We start from the raw sequence: 13,516 nt of genomic DNA on the forward strand, positions 1-13,516 counted from the left end.
TACTATTGAAGAAAATTCAAGTACTTTTACTGTCCTAAAAGGTGATGACAGACACAAAAATAAAAAAAAAAATAAAAAAAAAATAAAAAAATAAAAAAAAAAACACACATCATTGTAGAATCAATACATTCATCGCTTCGCTCAGAATCTAAAAGAATCCTTACTCGTGCCCTCATTCATTTTTCTTCTCCATAATTTGAGTTTTTTAATAAAAGCTGAAATTTTTTCCATTGACTTCAAAAGGTGCATATTTTTTCCTTGCAAAGAGGTATTCAGTGAATTCAGTTTATCAAAAATGTCACACAAATATGCCAATTTTATTAAAAATTCTTTATTGGAAAATTCACTGGCATATTTATGTCCTTCTTCTTTAATAAATACATAAATTTCCTCTCGTAGTTCAAACGTACGTAATATAATTACTGATTACTTTAAAAAATGATTAAACGATTAATAACTAATGTAATTTAATAAATTAATCGTAATCGATTACGTAATTTCATCGTAAATTAATCGATTAAGCCCAACACTGCTTATCACCATAGAAACGAATAAAATTAGAAACAATGATTTTTTTGTTGTAATTTATAATATTAATTTAACTTACATGCTATAATAAAATATAATAACAATCGTAATTAAACAGAATCGTTTTTCGTATACAATGATATGATATCATTGAATTCAAATTTAATACAATCCATTATACAGTGGCCCGCTTGTAACCTACTGTACAGCAGAGCGACATCCACTTACCTGCTTTTTTTTATAATAATAGGAATACGCCGTACAAAATAGGTGTTATCATAAATTTGCCACCCTAGGCAGCTGCCTTCGATGCCCAACGGGAAATCCACCTCCGAATATAATATATCATATTATATTTTACATTACGTAAAGGTACCTAATATTGTGTATTATTCATTGATTTTTGCAATAGATTTTGGATCATTCTAATACTTCAAAGTAAAATAATGATGAAAACAATGATTGGTCTGATAGCAGATAATTTTTAATTGCTCTATTATAATTATTAATTTTTAATTTTCTATTATTATTTAGATTTGAACGATTCAAACATGACACATAATATGTACCTAATATATAAATAACTAGCTGTCTCGCCAAAGATTTGTATTTTTAATAAATATATTTGTACAAAATGTATAAACCATATTTCTTCGAATTGCAACCATTTAGATTGACAAAGAAATTTACTTTTTCGTTTGCTAAAAAAAATTATGTGTGAGCTACCCTTTACGTATGTATATACCATTCCTGGCCCACTTCAATTTTATCAGTAAAACATCACAATGAAAACAACGTGCAAATAGATCAGTAAATTTAATTTATCAGAAAAAGTTCACAGACAACCACCTTTTCTTAATGAACACAAATAGATCACAAAATTAACTAACTAATAAAACATCACTAAAAGACCAAAAAGGAAACAATGAGCAAAATATCTCAAAATAAATTTAACATAATTAATCATAAATAGATCACAAATCAAAAATATCATTATAATATCAGAAGTTAAATAGGTAACTAATAAAACATTAGTAAAAGACCACAAGAAAACAATGTGCAAAAAGATCAGAAAATTGAAATGCAATATTCCCCAAGATCGAATTGCAAAATGTTTTAAAAATTCTTTGAAATTTATAAATCATTATCAATTGTTTAATAGAATTGTTCTATTAAAAAAAATCCATGCAAATATTAATATATTTTCAATCTAATTTATTTTGATTTTTAATTAATGTATTGAGATTTTTTAAAAATTATTTATATCTATATTTATTTTATAATATCTCCAAGCTAATGTGTCAATTCCATTTTTCAAAATAAATCTTTTATCATATACGCACTTAATGCTTTTTTATTTGTTTCTACAGTAATATCATATTTCTTAGGTTTAAATAAATGTTGACTAACATAGTTTGGTTTTTAGTTAATAAATAGTTTTCAAAATCATTAAAACATAGTATATTTACCGCAACATTTTTTTCAACACCTTCAGCTTTTTTAATTTCTTTTTCTTTTTCAGTGTCTAAGATTTGATGTGAATAACATTTAGATCTTAATCCTATAAATTATATCATTATTTTTCCGTTCAAATCATCTTTAATATTGCCTAAAACTTTTTTGTTAACTAATGGTAAACCATAAATATTATCTTTTGGATAATCTGAAGAGTTAAAATGATAATACATAATTTTCATATCTTGATAAAAATCATTAGTTTTTATTTCTATTATTAGTGAATCTGTTTCAGTATACAATAATCTAACTCTATTCCCACATTTTTTCTTTATCGTATTATAATAAAAATCATATATTAACATTTTAGATAAATCTAAAACACACATTCCTATTGGAAAAATACAAACCACCTGCCGAACCTATTCCTCCATCACAAAGTCGAGCTTGCGTTTTGTGTGGTAAAAGAAAAAACAACAGAACGTCGACAACCTGCTGCCAATGTGGTAATCACGTTTGTAAAAATCATTCAACCAAAACTGTTCGATGTAACTCGTGTGTGCAACCCGAAAGTGACGACCAAGAATATTTTGAGGACGTATAACTAATTTTTTTTTCTCATTCGTATTTTTTCGTAACAAAAATTTCTCATTTTATTTGTTCACAAGAAAGTGATATTTAAAAAATTTAGTTATAGTTTAAAGTCTATTTCTCAAAAACACTTATTTTGTAATTCTGTTTTGTATCTACTTATGTTATATGAAAGTCTAATAAGATTGTTATTGTATCATTTGTTTATTTATGTTAGTATAATAATTTGCCAATGTATTATAAAGTTTTAGTAAGTTATCGTTTAATTAACTCAAAAATGTATAAAAAGGATGTTTATATAATTTATTGTGTTAAAAGAGGACGTCATAGAAAATAAAAGACTGGTTTCAACTTTATTTGTTCATAAATATATGTTTTTTTTAGTATAAATGTTCATATTATTTTGATATTCTTTGCTTATTACTTATTAGTCAATAGTTATGTTTCTTCAACATTATTTTCACAACATTCAATTATTTTTTTATTCCAAATTAACGTACGGATTAATATTGTCTATTGAAAAAACTATAAGATTCATATAAACAATAAACATGAATTCAAATGCGGCTCTAAATTATGCGGTGTTAATACCGTCGCGCGCCCGCGTGTGTAACTGCAAAATGCGCGCCCGCTCGAAGGTTAAAACTAAAGTCTATGGTATATTTTTGACTTTTTTTTGTTAACATTTTTAATTTGTTTCATTTTTGATTTTTTATTATTATTTGTAGTACAACTGCAATAGCATAAAATAAAGATAATGAGATACAGTAGAACTTCGATTAACCGTCACTGTCGGGACCGGGGCTATGACGGTTAATCGAATAGACGGCTAACGGAAATTTTGCAAAAAAAACGTGTAAATACATATACATATTTATCATATTTTACGTGTGTACTTTAAAAAAAAAAAAAAAAAATACTTACATTGTAACAAATTATAAACATACATACCACACATATTATAAAAAAAAATCTGTCATTTTAGTTTGGTTTTTTGATTCTCTAGCTTTTTTAGCAGCAATATTACGTATTTGACGTAGAAGTAAGACTTGCGTAGCATTTGATTCTTCTTGTACTTCAAACCAATCAATACACTTTGATAACATCGCTTCTGCTTCTGAATGGCTAGTTAGTGGTTTTAAGTCAACATCTGAATCTTCGACATCCTCATCAATTTCTTCTTCTTCAACGGCAGTAACATTCAAAATAATTTGTTCATCATTCAAAATTTCAAATCCTCCATCCTGCTTATCATTTTCTAACCAATCTGTTACTTCTGACGTTGATAATATTTCACTGTGCAGTCCATTATTACAAAGTTGTACAATTTCTTCAACACTAACAGGCTCAGTTTCTTCAGATTCGCACGGTATTATTTCAGGCCATAGTTTGTTCCACCCATTCTTCAAGTTTGAAACACTCAAATCAGCCCATGCACTGGCAACATTGAATATAGCATCCTTTATTGTATATTTTTTCCAAAATTCTTTAATACCTATAGCCTCGTCTGATGACAGCAAACTTTCGATAAAATATTTTCTGTACCGACGCTTCATATTCTCAATTATGCCCTGGTCCATAGGTTGGATAAGAGGGGTTGTATTTGCTGGGAGAAAAAGACATGTTATATTGCCATCATCACTTTTCAGTTCTCCAGAGGGATGTGTTGGAGCATTATCCATAAGCAGCGGTGCTTTATGTGGCAACTGTTTTTCAGCGAGATGAACTTTTACTTGTGGTACAAACACTTTATGAAACCAATCAAAAAATATTGTTTGATCCATCCAAGCACTTTTTTGTGCATAATAGTTCACAGGCAGTGCATTCATATTTATATTTTTAAATGCACGTGGTTTTTTGGATTTTCCAATCACCAGCAAAGGTAGCCTATGATTGCCGGTTGCATTTGCACAAACCATTGTAGTGATCCTTATCTATATCCTATATTTTTTGGAATTTAAAACCCTGAGCTGTTTTTTCCGAAAATGATGTCAGTGTTTTTTGTGGTAAGGCTTTCCAATTGAGTCCAGTTTCATCACAATTATAAACTTGTTCTCTAACGAGTTTAAGATCACATTGTATTTTCAATTTAAATTGTTCCTTGAATTCAGCAATGACTGCACTATTCGCACTAAGTTTCTCTCCACTTATGTCTAGTTGATGAATTCCGTGACGAAATTTAAACTTATCAAGCCATCCCGTGCTTGCTTTGAAGTTTGGGTCGCCATCTAGTTTTTTATTCATTCCACCTGCCTTGGTCGTAATAATAGGACCAGAAAGTGGAATTCCTTGACTTCGGGCTTGAATCAATACAACCATCACAACTACCAGGTGCAGATACAGGTATATATTTGTTTATATATTATTGTAAATACAGGTATGTAATATGCATCCAGCAACCATGCTATTAGCAGGACTGCTGCCTGCCACTGTATATTCTCTTAAATTAAAAATCTAATATTCTTATACATAAATAAATGTAATATATAATTTATATTTAAAGTATTTCAATTTAAATAATCTGGAAGGTTTTTAAGATTAATTGGTCATCACATTATTTTTAAATTTGAAACAGCAAATTTCAGCCTTTTAAAAAAAGTATATGTGTTAATAATTAGTTATGATAAGGTATTAAGGTATAAAAAATTTAAAAACTAAAATAAACCACCCATAGGTTTTAATTATACTTAGGTACCTACTAATTGAATACAATGATAAAACGATGTTGATTCTCAACCATAATTAATTTTAACACATATTTTTCTAGAATGTGCTTCATCTTCTGGATGTAGTGACATGCATGAGGACAATCCAGCATCAGACATTAAAAGAGCTTATGAAAAAGCATTACAAAATAAAGGACCATTTCAACCAAAGGATATTAAGTTTGAAGTGAACAAAAACCAATAATTTCTTATCGCTTGGTATGATTTATATCCATGGTTAGAGTACAGTCCTACTACCCAGGCAGCTTACTGTTATTCATGTATAGCATTTCCTAGTCTAACTAACAAAGCGTGTAGGGGTCAGCATACTGAACCAGCTTTTGTTAATGTTGGCTTTAAAAACTGGCCTAAAGCCATAGGAAATGTCAATGAAAACATATGACTCATTGCAAGACTTACGTTCAGATGAAAGTTTCGATAAGTGTTGGGAATCGTCACAAGATTTGGTGAAAAATAATGGATTTGTACCACCAAAACTTCCTCGAAATAGAAAGGTTTCCAATAAAAAACTTGGAGGTGGTCATGTTTTTCCAGAGTTTCATGATGAAAAGTCCTATTATCGGATTTCCATTTATTTTCCAGTTTTGGACAATGTCATGAAAGAAATCAAAGATAGATTTAATGAAAATGATCTATCTATTTTAAACTCACTGATGGAAATACTGACTAATGAAAACCATAGTCAATCTTCAATTCAAGAAGTGTGCAAATTCTATGGACCAAATGAAGATGACTTAACTGCTGAATTACAAATATTTAACAAAATGTTTAAAAGCTGTGGAAAAGTAAACAACATTGAAAATAGAAATTTATATTTGAAAAACAAAGATATTCAAAATGGTTTTCCAACTATAGTTGAATTATTCAAAATGTATTTTAACCATCCCCACTAGCAGTGTAAAATGTGAAAGATCATTTTCTTCATCAAAAAAACTTAAAAACTATTTAAGAACTACCATCGGTCAGGAACGTCTTTCGAACATGGGTATATTATACATTGAAAGAGAAAGAAAAGTAAATAATGAAAAAATAATCAATCTCTTCAATAAAAACAAAAACGGAAAAATTGATTTGCAATAGATAATAATAATGATTTTTGTATTGTATTGTAATGTAATGTAGTATTTTCAATCTAGTCACTGAAAATGAAATGTGCTATTATTAATAAAAAAACTTTAATAAATTTAAATATAAGGTAAAAAGGAACATTTTAATTTTGGTTCTAAAATCTAATATTTTATAAGGATGGGTGCAGGGCATAGGCGCGCATAGTGTTTTAGATTTTGAGGGCTTGTCAGAAAACAAATTTTTGTCAAAATTAAATTAATTGTTCTTCATCAATTGCCAATCATCATAAACTGTTGTAATTAAAAGGTATGGAAAAAATGTCAGAATAATGATTTGGGGGGGTAGCCCCCTAACCCCCTATTTGTACTTATGGGAGAAGGTGAAGCATATAAAAGTGTTCGCTACCCCAAACATTCTCTGCTAGTTACGCCACTGTAGGCAGCGCCACGCGGGTCTCTGTTTTATATAGGTGGAGGATGTATAAATAATATACATAGGCATTTTAAATTTTCTACATTTGTTGGATTCAGAGCTTTGTATTTCCAATAGTATTCTTTTTTTAACATAAATATGTTTAATTCCTACTAGGTTGGTATATCGTATATAAACAATTAGTTGCTAGTTGTTACTTACTTATTAATACACATTTATAGTTCGTAAAGACGTGGAAATATACTTACATAGGTATGATATAATACAAACCACAAAACGGTCATACTAATCTCTAACCAATTTTGAGTATTTTTTTTTGTCCACAATCATTGCTTTTATGATAGTGAGATTAGCCCCGCCAACTAGTCCGATCCACACCAAACCAGTGTCAATATTTTGCAAACTAATTTAAAAAAATTGCAAATTGGTTTTTAGAATTTGAAAATCAAAATCGTAATTTTTGTGAAATTTCCAATAAATTTTGTCAGCCCTTCTCATCCGACTTTAACCAATCCATGTCAAAGTATCGCCAATATTAAGCGAAAAAATCACTATATTTAAATTTCTATACATAATTTAAAATATTTTATTTTAACAGTTCAACAGAAACATGATTTCAAAATACTTTAAATACATTATAATATATAGGTACTTGACACTTCCACCAACACCATGGCAAAAATTACCCTATATTCGTATTCTATTTGAGATTTGTATCATTATTCACAATGTGATCTCAGAACTTCGGTACGATCGTTTCACTGCAGGACTATACTACAAATATCATGCTATTCTTACGTAATATAAAATATCTATATCTGAAAGTAATATCATAAGTAATATTAATATATTATACAAAATTACAATAGCACACACAATTGTTTTACTACGCAGTGGCCTAAAATGTATGTATTTTGCTGCGGCGCACAAAATTATGTTTTTTTAGCGTTCCCAACTGCCTTTAAATAAATAAAATTATACAGTTTAAAAATGAATAGAATAACCTAGGAATGCAAATATCCAATATATTTTATATAATATTATATTTATTGATATAATTTTTTTTGGATTCTGAGCAGAGCGATGAATGCATTGGATTTACAATGATATGTGTTTTAGATTCTGAGTGAAACGATGAATGTATTGATTTTACAATGATGTGTGTTTTTTTTTTTATTTTTTTTTTTTTGTGTCTGTGTACACGATAAGTAGTCGAAATAATGCTTCGATTTTCGACTTCAGTATCTTGTTCGATGGGAAAGTGAATATCGTTGGTGCATTGGGGAGGTCAAAATTTTAATTTCCCAGTAGTTTTCAAAAGCGATGTGAAAAACAAAAGAAAAATTAAGGAAAAACGGGAATTTTTACGCAAAATCGATTTTTAACAAAATCGATTTTGGTTATTAGTGTAACTCTAAAACAAATGACCGTAGATGCATGAAATTTTCACTGGTTGTTTATATTTGCATTTTCTATACACCATAAAATTTACAAAATATTTTGACTCTTTTTGAGCTGTTTACGGCCATTGTCAGTTTTCAATTTTCTTAGTTTTTTTTTCTATAAATATCAATAAAATTTTATCTGTTGAGTAAAAATGCTTGAAAATTTAATAGAAGGCTCCTAGGTTATTGTTTCAAAGGCAGATGAAAAAAATTAAAAATCCTTAGTCACAGTTTATATTTATAAGCATTTAAAGTTCAAATTTTGACAAAATACGGAAAAATCACGAAAAATAGCAAATTATTTTGATGAGAATTCATAAAAATTTTTCTTTTCAAATCTAAGATTTGAAAATGTAATATAAGATTACTCATAAGTTTGTCTACCTTTATCAAAAAAAAAATGTCTAGAAGAAACTTAAATTAAATTTTTATGAGCGTCTGAAATTTATATTTTTACAACATTTGATATTTACTCGATTTCTCATGTAACAATTTTCTTATTTTATTGTAATTAAAAAACGAATGACTGTAGATACTTGAAAATTTCACTGAATGTTTATATTAGCATTTTCTATACACCATAAAATGTTGAAAATATTTTGACACTTTTTGAGCTGTTTACGGACATTGTCAGTTTTCAATTTTTTTAGTTTTTTTTCTATAAATATCAATAAATTTTTATTTGTTGGGTAAAAAAGCGTGAAAATTTAATATAAGGCTCCTGATATATCGTTCTAATAGCAGTTGAAAAATATTAAAAATACATAGGCACAATTTTTTTTTATAAGCATTTAAAGTTCAAATTTTGACAACATTTATCAAATTTATAATTTATTAATTATTTTGTAGTTAAAAATTTATAAATGTTTAACTTTTATGGCTAAGGATTGAAAATTTAAAACAAGGCTCCACGTAAATAGGTTATATTTAAATTACTTTATTCACAATAATATCATCAAATATACTTGGTAAAATCATAGGCTGACTGACCGTTTTCGCTCAGAATCGTTTTTCTTATACAATGATATTATATCATTGAATTCAAATTTAACACCATCCATTACAGCGACCCACTTGTAACCTACCGTACAGCAGAGCAACATCCACTTATCCACCTTTTTTTTATTTTTATTTTATTTTTGTGTCTGTACACGATAAGTAATCGAAATAATAATTCGATTTTCCACGTCAGTATCTTGTTGAATGGGAAAGTGAATATTGTTGGTGCAATCAACATTTTGATTTGCATTAAACTTTTTACGGACATTTTCAGTTTCAATTTTTTTTAATTTTTATTTCTACGAATGACAATAAAATGTTATTTGTTTGGTAAAAAATCTTGAATATGTAATACAAGGCTCCTAATACATTGTTACAATTATATTTAAAAAAAATTAAAAATCAAGTCACAATTTTTTTTATAAGCATTTGAAGTTCAAATATTGATAAAATACGTAAAACGTATATTGACGAAAATGTGCAAATTGTTATGAGCTAGAAATTCATAAAAATTTTTCTTTTTAAATCTAAAATTTTAAATATAATACAAGACTCCTCATAATGTTTACAAGAAAGTCAAATTAAATTTTTATGAGCGTTTGAAGTTCAAGTTGTTACAACATTGGATATTCATTCGATTTTTCATGTAGCGATTTTCTTAATTTGATGTAATTAAAAAAACGAATAATAGTAGAAAATTGAGATTTATATCATATGATTATTTTATCAATTCCTATACTTGATAAAATTTTCAAAATATTTTGAATTGTTTTGAGCTGTTTACGGACAATTTCAAATTTCAATTTTTTTAGTGTTTTTCAATAAATATAAATACTATATTAATAGTATATAAATAAATAATATTTTATTTGTTGGGCCAAAATGCATCTAAATGTAATACAAGGCTCCTAATATATTTCTATAATGACAGTTGAAAAATACTAAAATTACAATAGCATAATTTTTTTAGTAAGTATTTCTATTTTTTGACAATATTTTTCAAATTGAAAATTGAAAAATGATTTTGTAGTGAAAAATTTATAAAATGTTTAACTTTAAAAGAAAATAATTATTGGAAATATAAATTAAGGTTCTACATAAGTAGGTTATTCTGTAACCAACAAATATAAAAAATATAAAAACACAATTTTATATACCTTTTATGTTCAAATATGAACAAAACTACATATTAAGTATAATAACAATTTTAGTTAGGTACCAATATTTTTTGTTATTTAAAAAATATTATTCGTAGGTACTTGACATTTCTCGTATATATTATTAATAAGGCCCAGATTGAAATCCACTTAAAACCATACAAATATGCTCTAAAAAATAGTCAAAAATGCCCTCAAAAAATGACATTAAAAATGCCATATATATTTTTTTATACAAATTGTAATTTGTAAATGAGATATAATTATTATTTATTAATTTATTATTTTATTAAAATTTGAAATATTGACTGCTATGATGCTGCTATGATGTAACACGAACTGACTGATTATTTGTTATTTGAACGAATATGGCTGACGCTCCACAGTAATCATAATAAATTAAGATAAAATAAAAACTGAATCGAAAAAAAAACTGACAATGTGTATGGAAAAGCTCGATAAACCTTCTTAAATATCAATAAAATAATTTATCTTTAGATAATATTTTGAATACGCTAAATTTCATATCTATATTGGACAAATATGCAATATGCAACAAAATGACCCAATAATGTTTAAAATGCTCCAAAAATAAAAAAACGTCAAAGAATGCAAAAAAATGCAAAATTAAATTTGTAGCATTCAAACCTTAGTTACATGAAACGAATTATGTACTTAGAAAGCATTGTGTTTGATCCACCAAAAACATATGCACTTTGCATTGAAATCCGGGCACTAATTTATTATTATATACAAATATAGAAATATGATAATATGCAAATAATATTAATTCAACTTGTCAGCTACTGTATTATTAATAACAATATACATATTATAAACAGGTCTGTTACATTAGCACCACCATATTAAAAATTACAAAAAATATAGTATACCAACGATTGTTATTCCATTTGTACACATTTGTAATCGTAATATAAATATTTGTAATAAAAATCAAATTTAAATAAAAAATCTTATATGAATAAAAAGAGTCCAGCTGAAGACAAGAATCTATATTAAATACAATCTGTAAAAAATTAAAAATGAATAAAAAAAATTAAATAGTCTAAAAAAAAAAACCCTAGTTGATTAAAAATCATCTAATTTGAATAAAAATTCTGATTTATTTATATTCAAAATAATTTATTTTATAAAATACAGGTAGGTGAAACTAATTTATAATATTGATTAATAAATATAATAAAATAAAATAGAATTTATTTGACTTTATGTTTGTTTAATAATATTCATTTTTTTCACGGCATATGCAAACATTAGGTATATTTTTTGAATACATTTTTTGGCACTTGGGGAGGTGTACAAATGGAATAACAATCGTTGGTACTATTTTGGAGTCCAAAAGTCGACAGTACAAAAAGTGGGGTGCTGGTGTAACGTTACATTAGCACCACCGCGGAAATTTGGTTTTTTGGGGCATTTGGGGAGGTGTTCAAATGTTTATATTAGGATGACAAATATATACAAATAGAACAACAATTGTTGGTATATTTTTTTTTTGGAATTTTTAATATGTTGATGCTAATGTAACGGACATTCAAATATCCTAGGCAAACAAACCGTCTCCGTTCAGAATCGCTGTTCGTATATAATTATATCAATAATTTAAAATGTAATAACATCTATTACAGTGGCCCGCTTTATTTTTTTAATTCCAACAAAATAATATTGTTATAAAAGTAGTTAAAAAATAAAATAATATTGCACAATGTTTATTATAAGCATTTAAAGTTCAAATTTTGAACAATTTATTAAAATCTCGAAAAGTTGCAAATTGTTTTGTAGCTTTTAAATTATTTAAACTAAGGATTGAAAATGTAAATCAATATTCATCGTAAGTTGTGCATAAAATACCGAAAATTCTAAAAAAATATCTAATTGTAAAAAAAATACTTACAATAATATTTTAAAATATACTTGGTAATATTTATAGGCTGCCAGAGTCTTCGCTCAGAATAGTTTTTCGTATACAACGATTTTATAAATATTTTAAAACATTTTAGCATATTATATATAAATTGAAATAAAGTTGACAACTGAATAAGTACTGCTGTACAGTAATTGTCAAGTATGGCATTGTAATGGATGTGTTATATTTGAAATAAATGATGAATCATTGCATACGGAAATTGATTCTGAGTGAAACACAATTAACGATAAATTAAAGAATGAATTCTCACAAATCGTGGGTTTATTCATAAAAACGGAAAACGTACCCGGAGACGGTGACTGTGGGGACTATAGAAGAAAATGTAGATCATTACTTACACGAATGTTTCGATCGCTTAAAATTATCCCAACAAAACCCTATAGAGAAAAATAAAACCGACAATAATTTTAAAACAGACAAATCCACAATATGATACTGTCAAGACTGCAAATATTTGTCCACGTCCAAGGACATACTAGACAACCACGATGACAAAGAACAGTATTGGAGCGAGGGGGGAAACGTTATGTTTTGTGAAATATGCGGAAATTACATAAGGGAATATCGGAACCGGCCTATAAAAGAAGACGAGAAAGCCATAGAAACCAAAAACCAGCTAATTCAACACAAAAATGAAATCAAAATCAACAATAAAAATTTAAGCGTAGATTCAGATACGGAACGAAAACAAAGAGTGCTCACCATAAAAATAAAACTAGACGGCGACGAACAAAATGCAATAATTATAGACACAGGCTCAAAATATCATGTACAGATTATTCCCTAACAAAAAATAAACCAATCATTAAACCCAAAGAACAAATAACTATAACAGGCGCTGGCAACAACGAACTGATACATATAGGAACAACAGAATTAATAATTACAATCAACACACGCCAATATCAAATCAAAGTATACGTCGTTGAAGGACTAAATTGTAAATTACTATTAGGAAACGATTTTAATATTAGATACAACCTAATAGTCGATTTTAAAAATAAAAACATACAAATCGATAATAATTCTATAAAAATAGACGAAATATGGTACGAACATAATGTAAATCACAACTTAAACATTTATACAACTGAAAGCATCACAAGTGCAACCAACATTAATAAAAATTAAATTAAAATTATATCCAACGAAAATATTACCATAGCT

General features: G+C 27.2%; 2 protein-coding genes across 2 annotated transcripts; both read right to left on the reverse strand.

Moving 5' to 3' along the window:
- Nucleotides 1-3,533: 3,533 nt before the first annotated feature.
- On the reverse strand, nucleotides 3,534-4,493 carry LOC132932617 (jerky protein homolog-like). The gene has a single exon (XM_060998994.1). The coding sequence runs from the start codon at nucleotides 4,491-4,493 to the stop codon at nucleotides 3,534-3,536; it is 960 nt and encodes a 319-aa protein (XP_060854977.1).
- A 22-nt stretch (nucleotides 4,494-4,515) lies between these two features.
- LOC132932619 (jerky protein homolog-like) lies at nucleotides 4,516-4,893 on the reverse strand. The gene has a single exon (XM_060998995.1). It carries the CDS (start codon nucleotides 4,891-4,893, stop codon nucleotides 4,516-4,518), a length of 378 nt encoding a protein of 125 aa, XP_060854978.1.
- Between the last annotated feature and the right edge of the window lie 8,623 nt (nucleotides 4,894-13,516).

The sequence above is a fragment of the Metopolophium dirhodum genome, chromosome 1 (assembly GCF_019925205.1).
Source record: "Metopolophium dirhodum isolate CAU chromosome 1, ASM1992520v1, whole genome shotgun sequence".
In the NCBI taxonomy this organism is placed as follows: Eukaryota; Metazoa; Arthropoda; class Insecta; order Hemiptera; family Aphididae; genus Metopolophium; species Metopolophium dirhodum.

Excerpts from the sequence above, each read along its gene's own strand:
- LOC132932619 (XM_060998995.1), bottom strand. The coding sequence starts at position 4,893 with ATGGTTGTATTGATTCAAGCCCGAAGTCAAGGAATTCCACTTTCTGGT.
- LOC132932617 (XM_060998994.1), bottom strand. The coding sequence starts at position 4,493 with ATGGTTTGTGCAAATGCAACCGGCAATCATAGGCTACCTTTGCTGGTG.